We start from the raw sequence: 26,149 nt of genomic DNA, 5'->3' as shown, positions 1-26,149 counted from the left end.
GAGCTGGCTGGTTGGGAGGGTGTGCTAGCCGGCCTGTGTCTGTGTCTGGGGCCGTGTCTCCGTGCAGCAGCGCCCGAGGGTCGGCCAGCTGTCCTGAGCATCCGCTTCCCCCGTCCCCCTCTCCGGCAGAGGCGACTCAGCTGCAGTATGACTGGGTCGGCCGCAACTGGTACGTGTGCGACCCGTCCCGGCGCTACATCCTCGTGTGCACGGCTCAGCTGTCGGCCTGCTCGGCCGTCATGGACTTCGCGCCGGGCGTGGACCACCTGATCATGGCCCTGGACGTGCAGAACAGGTGTGTGGGGCCGACTGGGTAAGGCCAACCCTCGCCCTAGTGCGTTACACAGGCTGTGATTCAAGATCGCTTGGTCTGTGATAAAGGCTGCCGACAGTGAAATCGTGTGTAGATGACTCGGTGGCTTAGCCTAAAAGTAGGTGTGCTCTCCTTTTTGCTCGTTACGATGTCTTTCTTTTGCCGACGATCCAGCGGTTGGAACCTCGTCGTGATTTGAATCACCGCAGCCGGTTAGTGGCCATGTGCACTTAACTGAGCATCTCTATAAATCCATTCAACTACAAGTCCCACCTACACCCCACAGTGAGGACTTGCATCATTTTACAACCCGTTTTACTTCCAAGGTGTCGCAGGTTCCGTACCCCTGCCCACATTCCTCGCCCACGTGGCTCAGCACCCTGCCTAAGGCCTCGTGGGTTCCGTGCCCCTGCCCGCACTCCTCGCCCACGTAATTCAGCACCCTGTCTAAGGCCTCGTGGGTTTTGTATCCCTGCCCACACTCCTCTTCCACGTGACTCAGCGCCCTGTCCCGGACCGCCCCGCTGGCCAGCCCTGCCGTAACGGCCAGCCGGTGTGCCGCAGTGTGCTGTTCGCCGCCGGCCACGGCCTGAGCCAGCCGTCGGTGCTGGTGCGCGCTGCCCCGGACGGCGCTGGGCGGCGCGCGCTGGCAGTGCCCGGCGACCGGCTGGGCGCGCTGGCCGTCGATCCGGCCACGCGCCGCCTGTACGTGGCCGACCGACTGTCGGGAGCCCTGTCCGCCGTCGACTATGAGAGCGGCAAGGCGCGCCGCCTGGCCTCGCTCGCCGACTCGGTGAGGCCGCGCCGCCACGCTCGCCCGCGGAGACGGCGGCCGAGGACGGCCCGGGCGGGACAGCGAACAGTCTCGGGAGGGGGCGCCGCCACGCTCGCCCGCGGAGACGGCGGCCGAGGACGGCCCGGGCGGGACAGCGAACAGTCTCGGGAGGGGGCACGAATATTTTCATTGACGTCAATGACATGTTATCAAATAATCTATTTTCCAAATACCGGTGTTCAGCATTGGTTGTTTTGTTGGTTGATTGTTCAAGTGATTGATTCGTTGTTTCTGATTCCGCAGTAATAAGTTCCTTTGATGGTTGGTCTTTCGATTAATGGATTTGATTATGGTGTTGTAATTTTGTATGTACATGGGCGTGCCTGCTTTGGCATGGGCGCTTGAGATGGTGCGTGAGAGCATTGTGCATGTGTTCGTTTTATGGATAGAAAGCCGAGACCCACTGACAGCTGTCTGAGAGAAGCGCGTGCTATGTGAAATTCACCTCCCCATACTTCAGCGTTTGGCAAGTGCCGTTCGTGTCCGACCTCATTTCCATCCCCAAAATCACGGTATCGAACCACGGCTCGGTCTCTGTGCCGTGCCGTGCCGTGCCGTGCCGTGCCGTGCCGTGCCGTGCCGTGCCGTGCCGTGCCGTGCCGTGCCGTGACATGCCATGCCATGTCATGCCATGCCGTGCCGTGCCGGCAGGACGTGCGCTCACTGGACGTGCTGGCGGGCCGGCTGTACGCCACATGGTGGGGCGCACCGCGTCTGACGCGTCACGGGCCGACCGACTGGGCGCACGGCGCGACGCTGGTGGGCGGCACCGACAGGCCGCTGCCCCGCCCCCTGCGCAACCGGCCGGAGCGGCCGCTCGGCACCGTGCGCGTCTTCCACCGGCAGCGGCAGCCGGACGGTGAGTGCCAGGGAGGAGAGCAGCCGGACGGTGAGTGCCAGGGAGGAGAGCAGCCGGACGGTGAGTGCCAGGGCGGAGAAAGGGGTGCTGGGCGTATGGAGTGCAGGCTGCCGGCACGGACATGGACACGGACACAGGCGTGGGCATAGCCACGGGCGTGGTTGTAGGCGTATCGCGGCACAGAAAGGGACGGGCTTTGACACAAGTGTGTGTACGACATTCAGGCAGGTGAATATTGCGAACATCACAGGAACAGATGAATGCATGTTACACCAGCCTGTCTTGACCTGGCGCGCGCGGAACGGACACGGACAGGGACGAAGGCATGGATACAGTCACGGGGTTCCACACAGGTACACTGCCGTGCGTCCAAACGGCAACGAAACAAACCGAGCCATCCAGCTAGCCAGCCACCTGCCCTGTCACCCAGGTAGCCCGCCACCTGCCCTGGTACCTAGCGGGCCAGCCACCCGCCCTGCTGCACAGCTACCCGTATACTCATCCGGTCAACCCCCCCCCCCCCCCCTCCCCGGCCACACTATCGCAACATACCGCGAACCACTCACACGCAGGCCGTACCACACAACCGCCCTGCCACAGTGGCTTCCATCGTGCTGACCCTGGCATGGAACGCTCTCAGGAGCCGGTGCACCGGACGCAATTCGTGTGTAGTCTCAGAACGGAATATATATATATATATATATATATATATATATATATACATCACAAAAACACTTGTAATCTCAGACCTGCACACGACATGCTGCGTCCCCGCGTGGTCACCTCAGTCGCCTGCGGCGGCCGGCCTGTTGCAGTGGAGCACCCGTGCCAGACGGACAACGGCGGCTGTGAGCACATCTGCGTGCCGGTGTCGACGGACGGCACGCCCACCGCCAGCTGTCTCTGCGGCGCCGGCTTCCGGCTGGCCGATGGCGGACGCTGCGTCGGTGGGTGTCCCAGCGCGAGTGGCGGCCGGGGAGCTGGCGCGCGCCACCACCCCGTAGCTGACGAGAAAGCACGTGCTGGTGTTTTGATGCTCAAGCTGGCCAAGCGACACGTTAATGTGTTGTCTTTCAGGTCGGTGGTGGTTAGCTGCGAGGCTGCGGCGTGTCACCAAGTGCTACCATTTAAGCCTTGGGTGTGCTATTTCCGTACATTTTGACAGAATGGTCCGGAGTGTAAGCTGTTTCCTCCATCGCCCTACCGATGCCTGAAAGCTCAAACTCTTGTGCTAGTAATCTGCGGCACATAGGCTCATCAACTGTGGTCGCTCAGGTTCGTCTTTTCCCTCAGCTCCTGCACGTCCCCCGCTTCTACTCTGGTTAGTATTGCGCGGCCTTTTGGCACCTCCGTCCCGAGAAATGCCTTTGATTTGCCAGCCCTCTCGTGTTGCACCATTTGTCATTCCTTTTTCGGTCGCCCCCTCGGTCTTCATTGGATAAGCTCCGGCGCTCGCTCCTGCCGCCGCCGGCTCACTGCTGCGCCCGGTCCCTCCACCTGCCCGACCCGGCTCGCCGCCGTCTCCTGTCTCGCCCGTCCCGCCCGTCCCGCTCGTCCCGCTCGTCCCGCTCGCCCGTGCCATTCGTCGTCTTCGCAGCCACGGTCACCGGTCTCTCGCCCCTGCCCGGCCCCCCGGTCGCCGGTGGCTCGTGACTTGACCGCGTCGGCCACCGCCGGCAGCGTACGCCGGCCAGCCGGTGCTGCTGGCGACCTCGCCCCGCGGCGTATTGGGCCTGGCACTGGACGGCCGGCCGGGCGACTTGGTGCCGCCCGTGACGGCGGCGCGCGGCCGCCACGTCACGCCCGTGGCCGACTGTGAGCCAGGCAACGGCCGGCTCTACTTCTGCAACGTGCCGACGACGGAGGGCGCCGCGTAAGTGTGGCGCAGCGCCGCCCTCCTCCGGACGCCGGCCCGTCCCGGCCTGAGGGATCTGGGCTCGGTGCTGGGATGGCGCCGGCGGGAAGGGTGCGGGGAACTTGGGGGGCCCAGGGTCTGTTCGCAGGCGAAGGAGAACGCAAAATGTCAGGCGGTGGTGTAGGCGGCATAGGCTTGTGTGTTTTATCATTTTGGGAGATGGAAAGGGCACATTGGGCAGGGAGGGCGAGGAGGGGAGGGAAGGGGGGGGGGGACAGTGGAAGCACTTGGATGTCAACTGCCGGCTGCGACGACAGAGCCACATTTGATCTAGTGGGCGAGGGAGGCCGTAAACACATGTCAACAGCTGAGAGATGACAAATAAACACGGGTGTCAATGAGCGCGAGACGATTGAGGCGCATGGGTACGCCCAACTGATACCCATTGAGGCAACCCGGGCCCTGTTACATGATCGCTTTGTTAGGGATTACTGGTGGCGCCCACTAGCATCAGCCCTCGTGGGCGCGCGCTGGCGCCGACCGCTCACCGGCTCGGACCTGTCTGGCAGGATGACGATCGAGCGGCGCGCCTTGGCCGGCGGCGCGCGCGAGGTGCTCGTGGCCGACGGCGTGCGGCAGTGCTCGGCCGTGGCTGTCGACTGGCTTAACGACAACCTCTACTGGGCGGACGTGGTAGGGGTGGGCGGCTGGCGCGGGGCTCCGCCAGGCGACTGTCGGTCGCCGTGGAACCGATCCACGGCGACCGACAGCGGTCTGGGCGGACGGCCGGCGCGGGGCTCCGCCGGGCGACTGTCGGTCGCCGTGGAACCGATCCACGGCGACTGACAGCGGTCTGGGCGGACGGCTGCCACACGGTGGCGATGTAGACTGCGAGAGAGGCCACGGGTTGATATGGTCTACCAGCTGCAGACGAAGTCGTTCAAGGTGCCATGGACAGCATTGGATGCTGAAGTGTACAGTCTTGCACATGAAATAGTTGATTTGTTACACTGCATATTCAGTAACTTTTTGCCCATTTGCCCTCACCCTTACCACATCACCTCACATTAACTGCGAGCCGTTCCGACTGACCAGTTCCGTTCGTGCCAAACGTACAACTCCCCACCGTGGCGCGACCGCCCGTCCCTGAGACGCTCCGCTGCCTTCGCCGGTGCCGCCCATCTTACGATCCGCTGATCCACTGACCCGCCGATCCTCGGACCCGCTGATCCACCGATCCGCTGTCCCGCTGATCCTCCGATCCGCTGTCCCGCCGATCCGCGGACCCGCTGATCTGCCGATCCGCTGTCCCGCTGATCCTCCAATCCGCTGTCCCGCCGATCCGCGGACCCGCTGATCCACCGATCCGCTGTCCCGCTGATCCTCCAATCCGCTGTCCCGCCGATCCGCGGACCCGCTGATCCGCCGATCGGCTGACCCGTCGATCCGCTGAACCGCGGCCCGTTCCGCCGCAGGTGACCGAGGCCATATCAGTGGTGCCGCTGGCGCGGCCCGAGCGGCGCCGGCTCCTGCTTCGCAAAGCGTCACTGCTCTTCCTCAGCCTAGAGCTGGACCCAGCTGCCGGGTAAGCGCCGCCGCTCCAGCGTCGGCCCGCTCTCTGGGGCAGGGTTGTGCTCGGGCGGAGGGCTGTCACACGTACTTATGGGACGGGGGCGCCACGTACGCGGCAAATAGTCGGGGAACTGCCGGCGGCGCGTGGAGCTCGTTTTCCTGTTATGCGGTGCTGTGAGTTTGTGGCGTGTTGTGTCGTGTTATTCTGTGCTCCGCCGCGACATTCCGTGCCAGGGTGCGCCCCGCCATGGCACGCCACGGTGTGCCACGCGACGCCGAGACATGTCCTCCGAGCCGTGCCACGGCGTGCCATGCCTTGCCGTGCGGGGCCACGGCTTGTCGTGTCAAGACTGACGCGGTGGCTCGTGTCACCAGGTCTACCGGCGTCATGACTTGCCTTGCCTTGCCGCCTCGTCATGGCCCGGTCTGTTCTGCCAAGCCGTGCTGAGCTGTACGGTTGGGACGTTATCAGCTGTATGTGCTGTACGTGGTCGTGACGCCGCCCGCCGTCTGATGCCGCGTCGCCTCCCGTGACCTAACGGTCCGCTCGGCCGGGCGAGGCCCCCGACTGACGTCCCGTCTGGCCCGTCTCCGTCAGGTACATGTACTGGATTCACTACGGCCAGGGGTTCGCGCTACAGCGGGCCTGGATGGACGGCTCTCACATGTGAGTCCCGACCCGTTTTTTGACTCACCCTGCTCACGGCTGCACCTCTCCCCGCATGGGGAGGGGGCGCCGCCGGCGGTGGTGGTGTGTGTGTGTGTGGCGGGGGTTCGGGCCATGCCAACGCTGCGCTGCTGTCCCGTAGACGGTCTCAGGGAGGCCCTCACGTGGACGCGGACTTCAGCACCGAGCCGAGCTGTGGGAGCGATGCGGCCGTCCTGGGCTGACGGCTTGTTGAGCGTTTCCGCTCCGTCCGTGACGTGGGGTGGCAGCCAGTCCGAGAAACAAACATGGCGCTAAACCAACAGGCAGAACGCGAGGATGCGACTGTGATGCCCTGCGCCGCGTTCGTCGCGTTCAGCGATGGCTGCTGAGTGATGTGCCCTTGCCGACGCAGGGAGAAGCTGCTGGAGCTGGAGCGGCCCGGCGGCGTTGTGCTGGACATCCCCAACAAGAAGCTCTACTTCATCGAGGAGAAGAACATAGAGAGAGTGAACGTGGACGGCAGCAGGCGAGAGGTGCGCTTTGTGACGGTGTGGCGTGACTTCACCTCAGTATATTCCAGGCGGTTTATTGAACTGAAGATATTTTGTTCCGTGCTGTATCTCACCGGAGCGGGGCAGCCATCGGCGCCGTCTTACCCTACCCTCGTCGGCAGGTGGTGAGCACCGGCCTGCCGGGCTGGCCGGTGTTGGTCGGCGTGCAGAGCAACGGTAGCCTGTACTGGCGCGATACCACGTCCGGCCAGCTGTGGCGCGAGGAGGGCGGCCGGCGGCTGCCGCTGCCGCAGCGCGCCCGCTCCCTGGTCACCGAGCAGCTGTGCGAGCCGGGCCGCGTCCCCGCCGGTACGTGCGGCCCTGCGCGCGGCTGGCGGTCCCTGCAGCGCGAAGTCCAAGGGCGGGGCACGCGGGGTAGGGGGGACCCAAGGTGCTACTTACTGTGTGTGGGACGACGGACGGCCCCACGGCGTGCTACCAAGGAGCTGTCTGGATCGGTACGTCCAGTGTACAGTACGCCTCGCTGATGACGTGTGAAGCTCCTCGCGAAGTGTTCCCCGGGCACCACCCCTGGGGAACGATCTCTGCTTTAGCCACGCCACTACCGGTGTGCCGGCCCCAGCCTCCGCGGCCCTCTGACCTGCCGGCGCGCCAGCAGAGGGCGGCCTCGCACGCCTGGGCGGCGGCTGCCATGACCTGCGCTGCGAGCACCTGTGTCTGGCCGTGCCGGGCGGACACCGGTGCGCCTGCGCCGACGGCCTCAGCTTGGCCGCCGACCAGCGCAGCTGCGCGCCGGCCGCCAACTACAGCGACCCGCTGGCCTGTGAGCCGCACCAGTTCCAGTGCGCCGTCAGCAAACAGTGCATCAACCAGCAGTGAGCAGAGGAGGAGGAGGCGGGGAAGCACACCGCCCGGCGCTCTGCCCGACGGGAACGGTGAACGGCGTGTCGGTGTGGTGGACGGGAATGGTGACGGTCGTGTGCGGACTCTCGTGGCAGGTTTGTGTCACACGGCGCACTGCTCGGAAGCTGTGTCTGACGCGGCCGTGAAGCCCGGCTGAATGCCCGGGCGCACTTGGCTTGCTCCTTTCGTGGGCTTCATTTTTGGGGTCATGCTCCCATGCTTCGCATTTGGTTGTAAGCTTTCGCCTGCGCTGATCAGTCGTGGCAGCGTCTGCACGCCGTGACCACGCGTCGCTTGGCCGGTGTGACGCCGCCCGCCGGGGTGGGGCCGTGGTCACGTCCGGGCCGGAGTGACAGCGCCCCAGCGTCCGGCGGCGCGGCGCGCTGGTCCCGGCCGTCGCCGCCTGTTTCCGGCTCACGACGCGCTCCGTTTCAGCTACGTCTGCGACGGCCAGGAGGACTGCCACGATGGCTCGGACGAGGACCACGACACCGGACCGTGCCGTGAGTGTCCAGGGCGGGCCGTGAGTGCCCGCGAGTGTGTGGGGGTCCTGGGCGGTGCTGGCTTTGGGGTCGGGCAGACGACGGCCTTCGTCCAGCCTTGTCATCCCAGCACCCTCCAGTGCATGCGCTGCTGCACACGACAGCGGGATTCCAGCTGCACCGCCCCTCGGAGCTCTTTTAAACAGCTGGCTTTCAACGTTGACTTTCAACCGTGCATGCCTATTGTGACATTTTTGTCCGTGTTTTTTTTTAATTACTAGCTCTTCCGCCACTGGCAGAGCTTGCTGTGTGCATTTGGTGACAGAACGATTGCCGACCTTTGTCCTTTCCGGTGTCATCATGTCAAATTGCCGAACATGTCCAGCGCTCCACACCTGTCGGTGTGGTTGAGCTCATCGACCCCCGCCTCCGCCAGAGAACGCGTCATGCCCGGCGGACGGTCTGGCCTGTGGCAGCGGCGACGGCGGCTACTCCAGCGGCCACTCGCGACTGCAGTGCGTCAACAAGGCCTGGATCTGTGACGGCACCAAGGACTGCGACGATGGCAGCGACGAGCAGACGGCGCGCTGCGCTAACGCCACCTGTGGGTCAGTGATGGCAGGCCAGCTTCGACCGCGGCGGCGTGGTGGCGTGCGCAGCGCTGTTCTAAACCCGTCGTTCAGCTGAGATCACGGCCCCGTTTTGGTGTCCAGTCACAAATATCATTGCCCGCTCCATAATGTTGTTGTTTGAACCGGTGAATCACAATGCGAACAAGTGAGCGGCGGTGCTGCGGACAGTGCGGCGTTAGGTCGAATGTTGTCAGGCGTATGACGCCATCAATGGGCCCGCGCGTTGGGGCAGACCGTGACCGGCGGTCGACTCCATCGGCTTGCCTCTGCCGCCGCTCTTCACCTGTCGCCTCTGTGCCGGCAGGCCGGAGCGGTTCAAGTGTAGTCGGAGCGGGCGCTGCATTCCTCGCGGCTGGGTGTGTGACATGACCCCCGACTGCGGCGCCGGTGACCTGAGCGACGAGCCGCCCCACTGCGGTGAGCACCGCGCCGCCGCCGAGCGCCGGTGCCGCGCTGCGAGCGGCAGCTGCTGTCAAAACAGTGACGCGGTGTCCGACGCTGCCGACCGGGCCCGCCGCGTTCTGTGTGCGATCAGCAGAGCGGGGCGGCGCGGCACACCCAGGACGGTGCCCTGAACGTGTCATGGGAGCGGGAGGGCGGGTCCTCCCCGCTGCTCGGAACCACTGGCCGGGCGTGTCACGTGGGAATGTGTGCTGAGGGTACCAGGTATACCTGTGGTCATTGTGCTAATGCTTTGTGATTGGCGGCGTCGGTCAGGCGGTTGCGGCGCCCAAAAGCGCCACCGGTCGTGACGGATCTCCGCTAGTGGCTCTGGTGGTCTCATTTGTCCGTGACACCGGATCACTCCATGTCCAAGCGGTCGATCATACGGATGCGCTACATCCTGAATGCCTTGACCTCTGTTCAGTGTCGTCCCCACAAGGACGAAGGCCGTGATGCTGCGGTGATCCCGTCGCTGTGGTGAAAATACGCCGCTGTTTCCCGTGACCAGAGCGTGACAGGGCTGTGAGGTACCCGGTATCCCACAGCGCCCTACCCCCCCCCCCCCCTCCCATAGCCGCCCCACCCGCGTAGCCGCAGCCTATCTGACGCTCCTCGCCCACAGAGTACCCGCCGTGTGGCCTGAACGAGTTCAAGTGCGCCAACGGGTGGTGCCGCCTCTACTCGCTGGTCTGCAACGGCCACGACGACTGCGGCGACGGTAGTGACGAGCTCAACTGCGCTGTCATCTGTCAGCAGCAGAAAGAGGTAGCAATGCGAGTCGCGGCCGTCGCGTGTCGTGTGTTGACCAACAGCCATAGGAGCCTATATCAGAAAAAAACTATACCTTTGAATGGAAAGGTGCATATGGGATGACATATAATACAATTGTAAAGCACTTTTTGACGTATCATTTTGAATTAAGCTGGCCTATGGCACTTTGCTGGAACTATGGCTCTGCGGAGTATGCAGCTTCACTCTGGATGCTGTTGACGTGACTGAGGAAGGGTCGCGTGACGCGCTGAGCTGGCACCGCCGTCGGCAGATGTTCTGCGCGGCCGACAGCGCCTGCATGCCGGCCGCCTCCTCCTGCGACGGCACATGCCAGTGCTCCGACTGCGCCGACGAGGCGGCCTGCGCCGGCGCTCACGCCGCGCACGCCGGTTCCACGCTCACCGCCTGCCTCACCGAACAGGGTGATCACTCTCGCCGGGCGGAGGTGTCGCAGCGAGAGAAAGGCTTCACCTCGGGGGGGAGAGGGGGAGGCGGGACTGCCGTCTTGGCTCATCTCCCCCGCTGAGCTAAACCTCTGCGTCCCGAGGGATTCGAACCGTAGTCTGGAGAGGAATCCAAGTTACTGACGAAGGTTCTGGTCGGTGCGTGCGTGCGTGCGTGCGTGCACGCAGCGCGGCAAGCTACGCTGTTAATGACTGGGTGTTGTGTTCTCCGTGGCGTGGTGCATCTCGGCCGGTTGCTCTTCGCCACGAGGAAGACCTTCCTGACCTGACACGTCGCTGCTGCAGAGAACCGAGCGCTGGGACTGCGGCCGTGCGGCAACACCTCTGTCTGCGTCGTGTCCACGGCCCGCTGCGACGGCCAGCCCGACTGTCCGGACGGCTCTGACGAGCAGGGCTGTGATGGTACGCTGCTGGGGCGTCACCGGAGCGGCCGCCGCACCGTGCCGCGCCGCGCCGTGCCGCGCCGCGCCGTGCCGCGCCGCGCCGCGCCGCGCCGTGCCGTGCCGCGCCGCGCCGTGCCGTGCCGCGCCGTGCCGTGCCGCGCCGTGCCGTGCCGTGCCGTGCCGTGCCGTGCCGTGCCGTGCCGTGCCGTGCCGTGCCACGCCGCGCCGTGCCGTGCCGTCCCGTGCCGTGCCGCGCCGCGCCGTGTTCGAACTGATGCCGGCTGGCCTCCGATGATCTCGGATGGAATGGATCTTGCCAAAGCTCAAACGCTGGCGAACGGAGCGCTTGCGTTACCCGGCGCGCCCCGTGTGTTCCGTTTTATGACGCCGGGGCCCTGGGTGCCGCTCATCATTTTACGTCGGCGACAGGGGGAAGAGGAGAGGTAGAGGGTACGTGTCGTCGCCTCAGTTTGACCTGGCGCGTGACGTCACAGTCTTCCGCACGTGTTCCAGAGGACTGCGCAGAGGGGGAGCGCCGCTGCACCAAAAGCCGGGTCTGCCTGCCCGCCCAGTACCTGTGCGACGGACAATGGGACTGCGATGACGGCTCGGACGAGGTGGTATGTATCCCGCTCTGTACTCCTTCGGTACCGTCGTGACGAGCTGTGATGAGGCTCCGGCGGGGCGCACTACCCCCCCCCCCCCCCCCCCCCCTCCTCCCTCTCCACCGCTGTTCTCACTGTGTTTCGCCGAGATGCGCCGCGGCGCCGTGCCTCTGTGTGAGCGCTGAGCCGAGCGCGAACACGCTGCAGGCCGACCCTTAGTGACCTCAGTGTGGCGGCGTGACATGGCGGCGGGCGGCAGCTGACTGACGTGCCGCGCCGCCAGGCCTGTCCGCCGTCGGTGGTGGCGTGTGTCGAGCCGGACTTCTCCTGCGACAACGGCACGCGCTGTCTGGTGCGCGCGCAGGTCTGCGACGGCAAGCCCGACTGCACCTCCGGCGAGGATGAGGGCGTGCTCTGCAGTGAGTGCCACTCCGAGGGGTGGGGGTGGTGGACTGGAAAGGCTTACGTCGCCACCGTTGGTTTGGGTCACAGAGTTAGACGCGTCGCTGGTGTGATGAGCGAACGACGCTGGTGACGGGCGCCCCTGCAGCGACGGAGAGCGTCTGTCTGCCGAGACCCGTGCCCTGAGCGGTGAGCGCCAGAGTAGAGAGCGTCTGTCTGCCGGGACCTGTGCTCTGAACGGTGAGTGCCAGGCTAGGGAGCGTCTGTCTGCCGGGACCTGTGCTCTGAACGGTGAGTGCCAGGCTAGGGAGCGCCTGTCTGCTGAGACCCGTGGCCTGAGCGGTGAGCGCCAGGCTAGAGAGCGCCTGTCTGCCGAGACCCGTGCCCTGAGCGGTGAGCGCCAGGCTAGAGAGCGCCTGTCCGCCGAGACCCGTGCCCTGAACGGTGAGTGCCAGGCTAGAGAGCGTCTGTCTGCCGGGACCCGTGCCCTGAGCGGTGAGCGCCAGGCTAGAGAGCGCCTGTCTGCCGAGATCCGTGCCCTGAGCGGTGAGCGCCAGGCTAGAGAGAGAGCGCATGTTTTCAGAGACAGGCACAGGTCTTCAGAGACCTGTGCCCCGCTCACGGTGAACGGCCCGAGTCAGCGCTACGTGCTCCCGTGTCGTCTCAACTAAAGCAGTTGACGTCCCCGATACACTGACACAAACGCTCCCTCTGACGCCCGCCTGGACGGCGGGCCGGGCGGACCGGCGCGTCGCGACCAACCGGTGACTGCTGACCGCTGACCGCCGCCACCGCCACCGCCGTCAGACATGGGCCTGTGCGAGGTGTACCAGCCGTCGTGCGAGCACGCCTGCACAGTGACGCCGCGCCGCGGCCCGGCGTGCTTCTGCCCGGCCGGCCAGCGACTCGCCAACGACGGTTTCTCCTGCACGGACGGCCACCCGTGCGACGACTGGGGCACGTGCTCGCAGCGCTGCGTGCCGCTGCGTCACCGCCACAAGTGCGCCTGCTACCCCGGCTACCGGCTGCTGCCGGACGGCTTCAGCTGCGGCAGCGAAGGTGGGCGCAGCGGCCGGCTGCCCCGGACCATCAACCGATGGGCACCCACATAAAGGCGTTGCGAGCCAAGTGTTTTAAAACCCTGAATGTCCTGAAGTGCATTTTGCGCACCTCATATGGTGCGGACAGGAAAACGCTCTTGCTCTTCTATCGCTCTCTTATCAGATCCAAGCTCGACTATGCTTCTTTTGTTTATGACGGCGCTTGTGAGTCAGTAAAGCGTTCCTTAAACACGATACATCATCCTGCTTTACGCATCGCAACAGGTGCATTCAGGACCTCTCCGACAGCGAGCCTCCTTGTTGAGGCCCACGAGCCCTCTTTGTCCACTAGGAGAAAGGTACTGGGCACGAGATACGCCTGTAAGTTGGCGCAGTTCCCCGATCACCCAACATACAAGTGGGTCTTCTCTCGCCACACAATACGCATGCTTCTGTCTGGAAGAGTACATCGGATCGCACCTTTCTGTGTGAGGGTTTTCACACTTTTACAGGAGTGTGGCATTCGCACACGGCATGTGATTCGTTGGGAAATTCCCGAGACCCCTCCTTGGAAGCTCTGTCCACCAGCGGTAGATGTCTCACCTTCCCATTTCGAGAAGAGGCAGGTGTCTCCGGATGAGTTTCGGCTGACGTCTTTGGAGTTGATTGCGTCATGCCCGGATCACAAGAAGACCTTCACGGACGGTTCGAAAGCGGATGCCGGTGTTGGATGTGCATTTGTTCAAGGTCCTGTTACGCGGTCTTTTGCTTTGCCTGGTCACGCATCGGTCTTCACAGCCGAGCTAATAGCCATTCTTGAAGCACTCCATTTCATAGAAGTTGACAGTGACGACCAACACTTAGTTTTATCGGACTCTCTTAGTAGCCTGATGGCACTGCAAGATTTGGATTCATTACATTCCATCGTTCAGAACATTTTAACTCTTCTTACTACACTGTCGCGATCCGGGAAGCAGGTGGTATTCTGCTGGATGCCAAGCCACGTTGGCATATCGGGTAATGAAGTAGCTGATGCCGCAGCGAGGCGCGCCACACACGCATCTGGCATCCCTTCTGTGACAGTCCCGCCAACGACCTATATGCAGCGGTATCTGCACTCATGTTGAAGCAGTGGCAAGCGAATTGGGATGCGCATGCTGCCAACAAACTGAGAGAGATAAAACCCTGGTTGGGACCATGGGCGTCCAGCTGTTGTAGGGTGAGGCAGGAGGAAGTGACGCTATGCCGCCTGGGAATAGGACACACATACGCAACTCACCATTATCTGCTATGCGGGGAAGACCAACCGCGGTGTCCTCGCTGCGAGGATCGTTACACCGTACGACATGTATTGATAGATTGCGCCCACCTCGCCTCGGAGTGTATGCGCCATTTTGGATCTGGGTCCTTGCGTCAAACGCCCTGCGGTATGTTGGGAGACGATTCCAGCTCAGTACATGACGGCCACATTTTTAGCTATCTTGAAGACATACAATTCCATGCCATATATCGAACGAAACCTTATCTCCCCGCTTTTTCAGGCAACTGTTAGCTAAAAAGTAGGTTATGGGCACCATATGACCAACGTAGTCGGTGCGCCCCAAAGCCCAAATCATCATCATCAAGAACGCTAACGTTACTTTGGACAGCATGACTTGCCTCTTACCCTCCGTGGTATGCTAGGAGAAAACTCACCATTTCTGGAATCTCAACAGATCTTTTGTTTCTCAAACACATCAACTTTGGGACCATTTGTGCGGCTCATTAAATAGGTAAATCAAAACCCGTTATGGGCGCCAAATGACCACCGCAGTCGGCGCGCCCGTAAACTCCAATCACCAACAACGACCGGATGGGCACCGGGCACGACCGGAGAGGGGCCGGGCTTGGTTACGCTTTTGTGTGTGGAGGCGACCTAGCAGTATGCACTGGGGGTTGCCGAGGGTTACGGTCGGTGCTGGTAAACTGGGCGGGTCCACGGACTTTGCAATCTCTGCTCCATGTGGCTGATGTGTTTCTCGCATAATGCACCGTTCACGCTCCTCTGTTGTGGATTACATTTCGTGATTGGGTCATTACAACCATCATTGGGAAACGTTGCAGCGTACCGCTAAGATGCTTGTGTTGTGACGCCTACGTCGTGGGCTCGAACTTGCCGTCAGCAGAGTTTCTGTGTTTCCGTTGGCGCCGCGACGAAGTACTGCAACATAAGGACAGAGAAGTTTTTAGTACGTCGTGAACTGATCACACGACAGCTACTTTCCCATGGCAATGCTTGGCTCAAATGTCAAACGCCACTGCGCCGTGGTCGGGCCGGCAGACGAGTCTCCAGCCTACATCCTGTTCTCGAACCGGCACGAGCTGCGCACGGTGGACCTGCGGACCATGCAAGCGCGCGCGCTCGTCACCGGCCTGCAGAACACGATCGCCTTCGACTTTCTGTACACGCGCGACGGCTACCAGGTGTTCTGGTCGGACATCACCCGCGACAAGATCTACCGCGGCTCGCTCATCAACGACGGTGGGTGGGCTGGCGCCGCCGCCGGCACGCCGTGTGCCGCGGCCGGCCGGGACGTGGCTCGCGTGCTCACCGGGAACCTGCAGGCCTCCGTGCGGGTCTCTGTTGCGCTAGCGTTTGGCAGCCGACGGGGGGGGGGGGGGGTTATCAAGTTGTTGTTGTTTTTTTTTGCTAAGATAACCTGCACCATAATGTGCAATTGGATCAGCATGACTCGTGCGAACGAATGGATTGGCGATGAGATGGCACCGTGCCTCTGCACCGGCTGTAGTCTGCACCGACACTCTGTACCAACACTGCTGGCACTCTGTGTCGCCCAATGGTGGCACTCTGTGTCGCCCAATGCTGGCGCTTTTGTGCCGCCCGATGCTGACGCTCTGTGCCGTCCGATACTGGCGCTTTTGTGCCGCCCGATTCTGGCGCTCTATGCCGTCCGATACTGGCGCTCTGTGCCGTCCGATACTGGCGCTCTGTGCCGTCCGATACTGGCGCTCTCCAACTGTGCGACCCCTGTCCAGTGCTGACGGTCCATTGGTCCAGTGCTGACGCTCTGCCCGCCGGCCCAACAGTTCTCTCGGACGTGACGGCGGTCATCAGCACGGGTCTGGCTACGGCCGAGGGGCTGGCCGTCGACTGGGTGGGCCATAACCTCTACTGGGTCGAGTCGCACGTGGTGCAGATCGAGGTGGCGCGGCTCGACGGCCGCTACCGCAAGGGGCTGATCGCCGGCGACATGAAGAACCCGCGCGCGCTCACACTCGACCCGCGGGACGGGTGAGTGTGGCGCCGCCCGCCGCCCGCCGCCCGCCGCCCGCCGCCCGCCGGTGCGGCGCGCAGACGGGCCGGGCTGGCTTCTCAGCAGCGGATGCAGGCTGCTCACGGATCCCGAGACTTCAGCTTTGAGTTTTCTTATACCCGGTCGTCAGGCTGTGCCGCCTGACATCCAATTTTCAGTGTTCCGTTATCAACTGAGCTGTGTGTTGTTCTCATTATGTGCGCTGCAATCTGAAACTTCCAGTATCATGAAGTATCTTAATTTTGAAAGTGTGCTCTATCTGGCGGTCACTGCGAAAAGCCCGCTTGGTGGTAACGTTACTTTATTTACACTATGTCTGGTTGTCAGTATCTTGATATGAATAGTGTGATGCCTCGTTCTCAGCATGTGCGGTGAACCGCGCCTGGTGCTCGGCGTCCCAGCACTGACCGTGCGTCCCGTTGCCAGCATCCTGATGTGGACGGACTGGGACGAGGCGCGGCCCCGGATCGAGTCGGCCTCGATGGCTGGGGGACAGCGCCAGGTGGTGTACCACGTCAACACCACCGGCGGCGCCTGGCCCAACGGCCTGACGCTCGACTACGTCAACCGCCGCGTCTACTGGATCGACGCCAAGTGCGTGGCGACCGGGGAGTGTGGGAGAAGGGAGCGGCTCGTGGAAGGAGTTGTCCCGACCTGTCGCGGCCAGGGCGGCGCCGCGTCCATTGGTTCCCCACGTCCCGCCCCGCCCGGTGTCACGGAAAAAGCGTGAAGCATTAACCTATTGTGGACAGGTCCTTTGTATCCGTGAATAAGTTGATGGTGGCATGAATGTAGGATCGGGTAACCAAGGCGTTCATGACGCTGCCTTTTGTGAATATATGCCATTAACGTCATGAGGAGGAATCTGAAAGTGAGCTCAGTCGTTTCACGTGTGAGGATGTCTCTACGCCCATGGACAGCAGGTGGTTAAGGTCGTTAGAGGGGGGGGGGGGGGAGACCTGCGCGCCGGTCGAGGCCGGGGCCGCCGTAGTTTGCCACGCCCGTCCCACAGGGGGCAGGACTATGCGTCGAGGCGACCATCCGTCCCACCTCAGGGCCTGTCGCCAGCCCGGGCTGGGCGCCGGTGGCCGTCTGCCCGCGACGGCAGCTGACCCGCGCCGCTCGCCTCCCCGCAGGCTGGACGCGGTGCATACGACACGCTACGACGGCTCCGACCACCGAGCGGTACTGCGCGACCACGAGTACCTCACGCACCCGTTCGCCGTGTCCGTGTTCGGCAACTACGTGTACTGGACCGACTGGAAGACCAACTCGGTGGTCAGGTGGGTAGGGCGCGCCACCGCGAACGGCGGTCGGCAGAGGCCGCCAACCGAAGCGACGGGGCGTATGCGACGGAGCGCGCGCGTGCGTTTACCCCGCTGCCGTCAGTATACCGTTGCGCGACTGAATGACACGGCCCAGCGCCCTGCCGGGAGGTAGGCGTAAAGCCAGGTGATGCGCGTGCCGAAGTTCGGGGGTCCGCAGTCCTGACGTGATCAACATCAGTCGAGCCCGAGTCAGAGTCGGAATAGGTCTGAAGTCAGAGTCGGAGTGTGGTTCGAGGTCCGAGTCAGAGGGTAGTCCGGGGTCAGAGTCAAAGTATAGTCCGGAGTCATCACGTGGTTCGGAGTCGGTGCGTATTTTGGAGTCAGAGTCGAAGTATGGTCCGGAGTCACAGTCAGTGTTGTTCGAAGTCAGAGCGTGGTCCGGAGTCTGAGTCAGAGTGTGGTCCTGAGTCAGAGCGTGGTCGGTAGACGGCCGGTCGTCTGACGCCGTCCGTTGGCAGGGCGAACAAGTGGAACGGCAGCGACGTCGACCCAATCCAGATGACCATCACACAGCCGTTCGACATCCACATCCTGCACTCGACGCGTCAGCCGCCCGGTACGGCGCGCGCACGCTCGTGTGGCTCGCTCTGCCCGGGCTGCTACACGCAACGCCAGCCGGGCTCTGTGGCGTGCTTCAAATAGGCCAATACTTGCGACTGAGTTCGGTCCGTTCGCCAGCAGCCGGTGTCGGCCGCGACAAAAGCGCGTGCAGTCGGCTCGGCTCAGGGCCGGCGATGGGCAGGGGGCGAGGGGTGGGGGGTAAGACCCGATGGTGTGACGATACCTCTCCATCAGCGTCAGCCAGGCCGCGTCAGCACTATCAGTCGGTGTAGAAGGTTGCTTACAGCGGATGGGGAGCGAGCTGGACGGCAAGCGGGCGTTCTCACTTGAGCTGGTTTTCCGTTGCGTGTGTTGCGTTATTGGATTTACATTGACTGAAGGTTCAGACGCCCGCCTACGGTCAACGTGGACGGGCGTCTGGACTGCCAGACGGTCTCGACGTCTGCCGTGATGTCTGTCCTCTGTCCCGCTATGAAACGTCGTGTAGTTTGGCTGATCTCAGCTGCTGTCCCCAATTTTCTGCTGTGTGGACTCGGGGGGGGGGGAGGGGGAGGTCCGCACGACTGCCAGCTCACAACTCCTGTCTCTGTTCGAAGCGAGGAACCCCTGCGGCCGCCGCAACGGCGGCTGCTCGCATCTGTGCCTGCTGAACAAGAGCGACTCGTTCGAGTGTCACTGTCCGCATCTGATGAAGCTCAACGGCACCAAGACATGCGTCGGTTAGTGCGGGACCCGCCCGCGTCAGCACCAGATACAACGTATACTGGCCGGTTACGGGACGGCATTGTACACGTAGCTGCATGTGTTGAAGCGACTTATTGATCTGGTATGTGCCCGTCACTTCTAAGCGAACAGCCGCGGTCGCCGGGGGCCTTGTGGATCGGCGTGCGCAAGGCTCCGATGTCCCCTTTCCTCTCCTTGTATTGGACTAAAGTTGACGCTTTCCACGCAAAGAGACCCAAGCAGAGCAAGCGGAACAAAGCCAGACCCTCCGAGCATAACGGACCGCTCGAAGGAGCATGTCCAGGACGTTCCCAACGGTACGCTGTGGTTGCATGACATCACTAGTGCAACAAACCTTGCCGTGCGGCCGAGTGACCGGCACCGGCACGTCACCTCCTGACCCTCGCTTCGCCCGCCGCTTGGCACCATCGGTGCCATCTTCGTTGACCTGACTCGCGGTCGCCGGCAGCGAACGAGCGCATCCTGCTGATGGGTCTGGAAGAGAGTGTGCGCGGTGTAGACCTCGACTCGAGCTTCTACCACGTGCTGCCGCGCGTGGCAGCGCCGCACGTGCTGCGACCCGTGCAGCTGGACTTCCACGCGCGCCGCCGGCTGGTGGTCTGGGCTGACAGAGGGGCCCAGGTGGGCGCCCAGAGTCTGGTCAGCGGACCCACACAGCAGCCCGTGTCAGGTTGGTGCCTGCGTGGCCGGCGGCCAGTCCCACGCAGCCCCCCGTCTCTGGGCTGGGTCCCATCGTGCCGTGCCGTGCCGTGTTGCGTAGTGACAAGCCGTGTTGCGCCGTGCCGTGTCGTATTGCGTCAGTCTGCGGCGCCGCGCTATATAGTGCCGTGCCGCGCCGTGCCGTGCCGTGCCGTGCCGTGCCGTGCCGTACGTTGTCGCGTCATATGCGTTACGGCGTCGGCAGTGTCCTCTCCGACGGGCGTGGCCGTGGACTGGTCATCGGACGTGCTGTTCGTGGCGGCGGCCTCGCCAAGCGGCGCCGGCTCCGAGATAGCCGCCACCAACCTGCAGGTCAGACTAACCGGCGCCGCCGAGCGGCGGGCCCGGTGCGGCACCGAACAGCCGTGGAGCCATGGTGCAGGGTGGGGGGCCCCACTTGGAGCCTGAGACAGCTGGGCGGGGATGAGCGGGCGGGGGCCTGCCCGGAGCTTGAGACAGCTGGGCGGGAATGAGCGGGCGGGGGCCTGCCCGGCGCTCGAGACAACTGGGCGGGGATGGGCGGGCGGGGACCTGCCCGAAGCCCAAGATAGCTGGGCGGGGTGGGCTTCGGAGTTCTGCTGGTGGAGGCAAAGTAATGCTGCGATTCGAAGGGCAAAGGCCGAAGTTCTATTTGACCCAATGTTGCTTAAGCCTTTTCGCCTTTCGACGGGTGAACGGTCTCTGCGTGGTCCCAGCCTGCCAATAATAACGCGATGTCTTCAGCATGTCCGCTTGCCTGCCTGGGTGTAAGTTCGCGTAACTACCCGCGCCCATGTGATTCGAGTGGGATAATAAGAGATTGAAAGCAATAACTGCGGTCATTTTTGGTAACGGCACTGCCCTCTATTTTTGTTTTTGTTTTTTGTTCCGTGGCTATTACCGATCAGTCACCTGCGGTGTCCGCAATCAATCAGTGAGGCGGCTCTGCTCTGAGCGTTCGCCTCTGGGTCGCAGGGGGCGCTGTACACGACGCTGGTGACCTCCGAAACGGACCGGCTGTCGGACCTGCAGGTGGACCCGGCCACCGGCGCCCTCTTCTACCTGAGCCACGGTCCGGCCAGCAGCAGGTGCGCCGGCGGGCGGTCACTGCCGGGTCGAGCCGCCCCAATGCTCCGGCTCGACGGCCCGTCGGGTCGGGCTGGGACACGGAATAAGTTGGGACGTTGCTCTCTCCCCCCCCCCCTTTTATTAATTGTGCTGGCCATGTCGGATCAGGTCGAGCCGAGTGAAGGCTCAGTGTTTCCATCGGTCGCTGGCTTGCCTGGTCGCTGGCGCCCCCGCTTTGGTTAACGTGAGACGTCTGCCGGACTGGACCACTACCGTTGTAACTGATCGATATTGAAGCCCAGAGTCACGGTGCTGGACGGGCGTCGAAAAGCCGCGCGTCTATCCTTGTCGTCGGCTGCGTTTTGGCTCTCACTGCTGTTGTCCGCGCGCGTCGCTCTAACGCTAGCGGCCAACACACACGCCCCATAGCTGTCGCCAATGCCACCACAGCGGGCCGGCTCAGGCAGCCGGCCGCGCGCAACGGTCTTGAGCTCTCACGCGTGCGTCTGTGCTGCAGGGTGATGCGGGCGACCATGGCTGGCGAGAACGTCACCGTGCTTTGGGAGAACGCTGCGCACCCGGTTAGCCTGACCTGTGAGTACGCGACGGGGACCGGCCATCAGGGGCCGAGCTGGGGACGGGTGAGCTGACGAGACCTGGCTGACGGGACCGGGCTGACGGGACGGGACCGGGCTGGGGACGGGTGTGCGCCCCAGGCTCCGCGGGGGGGGGGGGGGGGGCGGGGGCGAGCGACGCGTCGCACAGCGCCGGATTAGTTGATCGTTCGAAGCGGGGCTGGGGTTGACAGACTGCGGTTCGAAGCCGGGCTGGGGTTGACAGACTGCCGTGCGAAGCCGGGCTGGGGTTGACGGACTGCCGCGCGAAGCCGGACGGGGGTTGATGGACTGCCGTGCGAAGCCCGGCTGTGTTTGACAGACTGCTCATGCAGGGGTGCCAGCCGATGCGGATGAGGCAGTGGTCTTTCCCTTGTGCTGACTCACGACGTCCCTTAGGAATCCTTAATCGGTTCTATCCTCTTCAGCGTTTTCTCATGCCCATATCTCATATCGTCAAAAGTGCAACTCCCTTTTCTGCTTTCGTAAAATTCGTCACTACCTTGCGCCTGGCTTTATTAAACTCTATATCCAGTCACACGTTTGCCCTTACTTTCTGTCCTGCCTCCGTATGTGGTGTCACTGCAGCGTGTGCTTCAAATGGGGTGCTTGTGGTGGCAAACTTTAGGGTCAGGATCGTTGCCGAGGCTCGTCAGCGAGATTCAATGGCGGCGACTGTCCAAGCGCTGGGCTGGCGCGGTGTTAGTGACCTTGTCGCCCACCGTGACAGCCTCGCTGTGTTCCGGGCCCTTAATGATTCGCGGGCTCTGGTGGCGATCCGGTCCCTGTTCACCCCACGTGCCACTGTGCGTCAATGTGTTTGCCGCGTGGCAGCGGCGGGTGTCCTTGATCTGCCACCTCTCCTCCTGTCGGTGGCACGCAGGCCTTTTCGTATGGCGCGGCCTCATCGGCGGAATGACTGAAAATATTCGAACTTGGTCGTCTTGCCGTCATTTCGCAATAGTGCACTTATGCTCTTATTCGTGCTTGCATGGAATCAAACAATAAGCCACTGTTTGAAATAATTGGTCAATAAATGAACTTCAGTGAAGAAAAATAAACATAACGGACAAGTGTGAAGCTCGCCGTCGGCCTGTGGCCCGACCCACCGGCGCGCCGGGCCGTGACACCGACCCACCAGCGCGCCGGGCCGTGACACCGACCCACTGGCACGCCGGGCCGTGACACTGACCCACCGGCACGCCGGGCCGTGACGCCGACCCACCGGCGTGCCGGGTCGTGACACCGACCCACCGGCGCGCCGGGTCGTGACACCGACCCACCGGCGCGCCGGGCCGTGGCGCCGACCCACCGGCGCGCCGGGGTGTGACGCCGGTGGTGGTTGCCACACGGACCACATTCACAAAGCCGGCCCTCTGACGGTGCCATGTGCCCGGCAGCGCTTAGTCTGGCCACGGGCGCCGCGCCGGCGCTGCTCTGGGTGGAGGAGGAGCGTGTCGTGCGCCGGCTGGACCTCGGCGCCGGCGGCAGCGCCGGCCCGCTGGGTGCCGTGCCGCTGCCGGAGGACGCCCAGCCGACGGCCGTGGCCGTCAGCCAGGGCCGGCTCTACTACGCCGACGCCGGCACGCGTGGCGTCACATCCGTACTGCTTTCCGGCGAAGAGCCGCAGCCGCTTCGCAACGGCACAGGTCGGTCGGCGGCGGCGGCGCGGCGACGTGGGTTGCAGCGAATGTTAGCGGGGAGACTGATGGAAGGGTGGATGGAGGGGGGGGGGGGGGGGGGGGGGGGGGTCGCCACGCACCGGTGGCGGCGTTTTGTCGGCACTGGTGCGGCAGTTTATGTGATGACGGGCGTTAGCCAAGGAGAGACGTAGGACACGCATGAGTGGCAGCGTGCGTTGTGTTGACTGTGTGGGTGAGGCATCAGATTGCAGTAGCCCCGGGCTTGTCCGGAACGCGCGGTCTGCGCTGACACATGCGCATGGATCTTATGGTTGCTGTTGACAGTGGGCGGAGTGCAGCGTGGCAGGCAGCGACGGAATCCCACAGACTCCCTGTTTACGCGGCTGCTGCCAGCCGGCTTCCGCCCGTTTCTGCTGCCCCAGCTGGGTTGATGAGGCTATCTCGCTGGGCTGCCTCCGTGGCGGGTGCGCCCCCTGACCGCCCCGTGCTCTGGACAGCATTCTCGGACGCGGACGTGCTCTCTCTGCGCGTGTACGACCCGGCCGAGCAGCCGGCGCGCGTCTCCGCCTGCAGCGACGCCAATGGCGGTTGCCAGCACCTCTGCTTCCCCGTGGCGCCGACAGAGGTGCGCTGCCGCTGCGCCGTCGGCTTCATACTGGATCCCGTCGGTGGCAAAACGTGTAATGGTGAGTAACGTCACTGAGTGGGCGACGCGTCAGGTGCCGCGCCGCGGACCGCGGAGTGACGCGGTCAGGTCGGGCGGGCCGAGGCACTGTGCGAACAGGTCCGGGGCAGCCGGTGTTTCGGCAGTGGTAGGTGTGTGCTGATCAGCTGTACGACTTCCTGAGTGGCCCGTTGGCCGCATTTTCCAGACCCAGCTGGTGGCTCTGATCATATTGGGCCATATTGTCTCCCCTTGTCTCCTGTGGATCGCTGATTCGCGGGACGTTCTTGACTTCTAATTCCGACCTCAGACCTCCGGCTTTGACCCGTCCGACCTCTCAACTCTGCCCTCTGACCTATGTGACTGTCGCGACCTCTGGTGACGCCTCGGCGCGCCCGCAGGAGACTCCGACTTCCTGATCGTGGCCGGCGGCGACGGCGTGCTGGGCGTACCGCTGGCCGGCGGCGACGAGCCCGTGCTGCCGCCGCTCTCGGCCACCGTGATCGCCGACTCGGTGGACTTTGACGCGGCCCGCCAGCGGCTGGTGTGGGTGGACCAGGACGCCGGTCACCTGCTGAGCGTGCGACGCGACGGGTCCAACCTGACGCGGCTGGCGACCGACGTCAGGGGCTCGCAGGGCCCCACCGGCCTGGCCGTCGACTGGGTCACAGGTCAGTCGGCGGGGGAGGCGGCTGGGTCACAGGTCAGTCTATGGGGAGGGGTGCTGGGTTACAGGTCAGTCGGCGCGGGGGCTGGGCTACAAGGTCACTCCTGAGACTAGGTTACTGTTCAGTGAACTCCAGGTCGCGGGTTAGCTGCGGTCGAGTGGGGGCGGGGCGATGTTGCGGAGGTCCAGTCACACACTTCTCGAGGGGGGAGGGGGGTGATTGCCTGCCGGAACATCGAAGCGGAAGCTCACCGATCCTATCGCCGGTATTGCCGCTGCTTTGCTGTCATCTATTCGGGTTGGATAAATGGTGGGGAGTGGTGCGTGTGTAAGTGCGACAAGTTCAGGGTCCACGCGTTAGCATCAGCAACGAGTGGCCATAAAGACATTAAAGCACTTCCCAGGGAATCGTGTGATGCTGGATGTGAAGCCCGGTATGTTTTGCTAATTTGCTGCGGACGCCGTTCGCGACGCTCGACCGCTCCTTTCTATCGCTGCACGGAGGTAACCCCACGCCGCCTGCAGGCAACACCTACTGGTCGGAGTCGACCACCGACTCGATCCACATGGTGCGAGCCGGCACCGCGCTGCGACTGGTGATCGCGCGCGGCAACCTGAGCCGCGTGGACGCCATCTGCTTCCACCCGGCCGGCCGGCTCTTCTGGACGAACCGGCGCGGCGCCTCGGGCGTCATCGAGCGAAGTCTGCCGGACGGCAGCCGGCGCGAGGTGCTGGCCACGCTCGGCGCCTGGACGCCGGGCGTCTCCAGCGCTGACCTGGCGCTGGATGTGCGCGCTGACACGCTCTACTGGCTGCTGACGGCGCCGGCGCGGCTGGGCTGGCTGCACGCCGACGGCGGCGAGCCGCGCCTGCTGGCCGACGGCGAGGCTGTGGCCGGCGCCACGGCCATCTCGCTACACGCCGGCCTCCTCTACTGGGCCGACCGGGCCGTCGACGGCGGCAGCGTGCGCCGCGCGCCCGTCGGCAATCTCAGTCAGGTGGAGACGGTGCGCGGCGGCCTGCGCCGGCTGCGCGACCTGCAGGTGTACAGCCGCGACCGACAGGCGCGCATCAACTCGTGCGCCGACAACGGCCTTTGCGCCGAGCTGTGCGTATTCCTCGGCGAGAGCGCCGCGCCGCGCGACCACCGCTGCCAGTGCGCGCACGGCCGGCTGGCCGAGAACGGCGTCAGCTGCCGACCTTATGACGAATTCCTCATGTTCTCGCGCGTCTCTGCCGTGGAGAGCCTGCACTTCTTCCCGGAGCTGACGCGCGCGCCGCCGTTCCCCGCCATCGACACGAAACAGGTGGTGCGTAACGCCATCGGGCTGGCGTTCGACTACGCGCAGGGCCGGCTCTTCTTCTCCGATATACAGCGGGGCAGCATCAACAGCGTGCTCTTCAACGGCTCCGATCACAGGGTGATCGCCGATCGTGAGTAGAGCCGGCCAACGGCGGTGTACACGTCGGGGCTCGGGGCAGCGGTGTTGCGACCGGGCTGCAGTTCAGCTCCCGGACGGTCGCCCCGTGTGGTCAGCTTTGGTGCACAGGAGTCGGTGATTCCTCGCGGAGTTTTGCCTATTTGACGTGTAGTGTACACACTACGTGCTGAAAAGCTGTGTTTTGCCGTTATCTATGACGTGCGTGATGTTAGCGGATATGAAAATGTGACATGATGCACCTGATGGTCATGCATGGGCCTGGTGATGGCCCGATGGTCGTGACGTGGCCTGGTGAGTTGTCCTGATCCAAGTCCGTACATCATCCGACGTGTCGTCAGTGGATGCTCCTTTACTCGGCCCGAGAAGCGTTTGATTTGACGCATGGGCCTGGTGATGGCCCGATGGTCGTGACGTGGCCTGGTGAGTTGTCCTGATCCGAGTCCGTACATCATCCGACGTGTCGTCAGTGGATGCTCCTTTATTCTGCCCGAGAAGCGTTTGATTTGACGTGCAGTGACATCACCTGATGTCGTCTGACCTGCAGTGGCGTGACCTGATGTCGTCTGACCTGCAGTGACATGACCTGATGTCGTCTGACCTGCAGTGTCGTGATGTGTCGTGACCTGACCCGATGCCAGTCCCAAACTCGGCCAGCCCCACTCCGGCCGCGTCATCACCGGCAGGACCAAGTCCGTCTCGTCCCGC

At 63.6% G+C, this 26,149-nt stretch overlaps 1 protein-coding gene across 1 annotated transcript in view; it reads left to right on the top strand.

The window, feature by feature from the left end:
* The window catches only part of LRP1 (LDL receptor protein 1), a 116,766-nt gene that overhangs the window by 41,331 nt on the left and 49,286 nt on the right, over window positions 1-26,149 (top strand). Inside the window, exons 9-43 of the mRNA XM_037229625.1 lie at window positions 130-295; window positions 878-1,106; window positions 1,800-2,007; window positions 2,823-2,954; window positions 3,688-3,880; window positions 4,432-4,555; window positions 5,338-5,447; window positions 6,033-6,101; window positions 6,496-6,616; window positions 6,757-6,943; window positions 7,254-7,470; window positions 7,934-8,001; window positions 8,417-8,588; window positions 8,917-9,029; window positions 9,679-9,821; window positions 10,099-10,249; window positions 10,577-10,693; window positions 11,188-11,294; window positions 11,563-11,698; window positions 12,489-12,740; window positions 15,042-15,242; window positions 15,809-16,013; window positions 16,462-16,629; window positions 17,172-17,318; window positions 17,822-17,919; window positions 18,521-18,643; window positions 19,117-19,338; window positions 19,573-19,679; window positions 20,322-20,434; window positions 20,932-21,008; window positions 22,429-22,487; window positions 22,545-22,677; window positions 23,169-23,357; window positions 23,737-24,006; window positions 24,528-25,436. Of these exons, the coding sequence (XP_037085520.1) occupies window positions 130-295; window positions 878-1,106; window positions 1,800-2,007; window positions 2,823-2,954; window positions 3,688-3,880; window positions 4,432-4,555; window positions 5,338-5,447; window positions 6,033-6,101; window positions 6,496-6,616; window positions 6,757-6,943; window positions 7,254-7,470; window positions 7,934-8,001; window positions 8,417-8,588; window positions 8,917-9,029; window positions 9,679-9,821; window positions 10,099-10,249; window positions 10,577-10,693; window positions 11,188-11,294; window positions 11,563-11,698; window positions 12,489-12,740; window positions 15,042-15,242; window positions 15,809-16,013; window positions 16,462-16,629; window positions 17,172-17,318; window positions 17,822-17,919; window positions 18,521-18,643; window positions 19,117-19,338; window positions 19,573-19,679; window positions 20,322-20,434; window positions 20,932-21,008; window positions 22,429-22,487; window positions 22,545-22,677; window positions 23,169-23,357; window positions 23,737-24,006; window positions 24,528-25,436 (6,036 nt within the window). The remainder of the gene's footprint in view (window positions 1-129; window positions 296-877; window positions 1,107-1,799; window positions 2,008-2,822; window positions 2,955-3,687; window positions 3,881-4,431; window positions 4,556-5,337; window positions 5,448-6,032; window positions 6,102-6,495; window positions 6,617-6,756; window positions 6,944-7,253; window positions 7,471-7,933; window positions 8,002-8,416; window positions 8,589-8,916; window positions 9,030-9,678; window positions 9,822-10,098; window positions 10,250-10,576; window positions 10,694-11,187; window positions 11,295-11,562; window positions 11,699-12,488; window positions 12,741-15,041; window positions 15,243-15,808; window positions 16,014-16,461; window positions 16,630-17,171; window positions 17,319-17,821; window positions 17,920-18,520; window positions 18,644-19,116; window positions 19,339-19,572; window positions 19,680-20,321; window positions 20,435-20,931; window positions 21,009-22,428; window positions 22,488-22,544; window positions 22,678-23,168; window positions 23,358-23,736; window positions 24,007-24,527; window positions 25,437-26,149) is intronic.

The sequence above is a fragment of the Pollicipes pollicipes genome, unplaced genomic scaffold (assembly GCF_011947565.3).
Source record: "Pollicipes pollicipes isolate AB1234 unplaced genomic scaffold, Ppol_2.1 Scaffold_6138;HRSCAF=7277_pilon_pilon_pilon, whole genome shotgun sequence".
NCBI classification, from domain to species: domain Eukaryota; kingdom Metazoa; phylum Arthropoda; class Thecostraca; order Pollicipedomorpha; family Pollicipedidae; genus Pollicipes; species Pollicipes pollicipes.
This window is presented reverse-complemented; position numbering and strand designations above follow the sequence as displayed.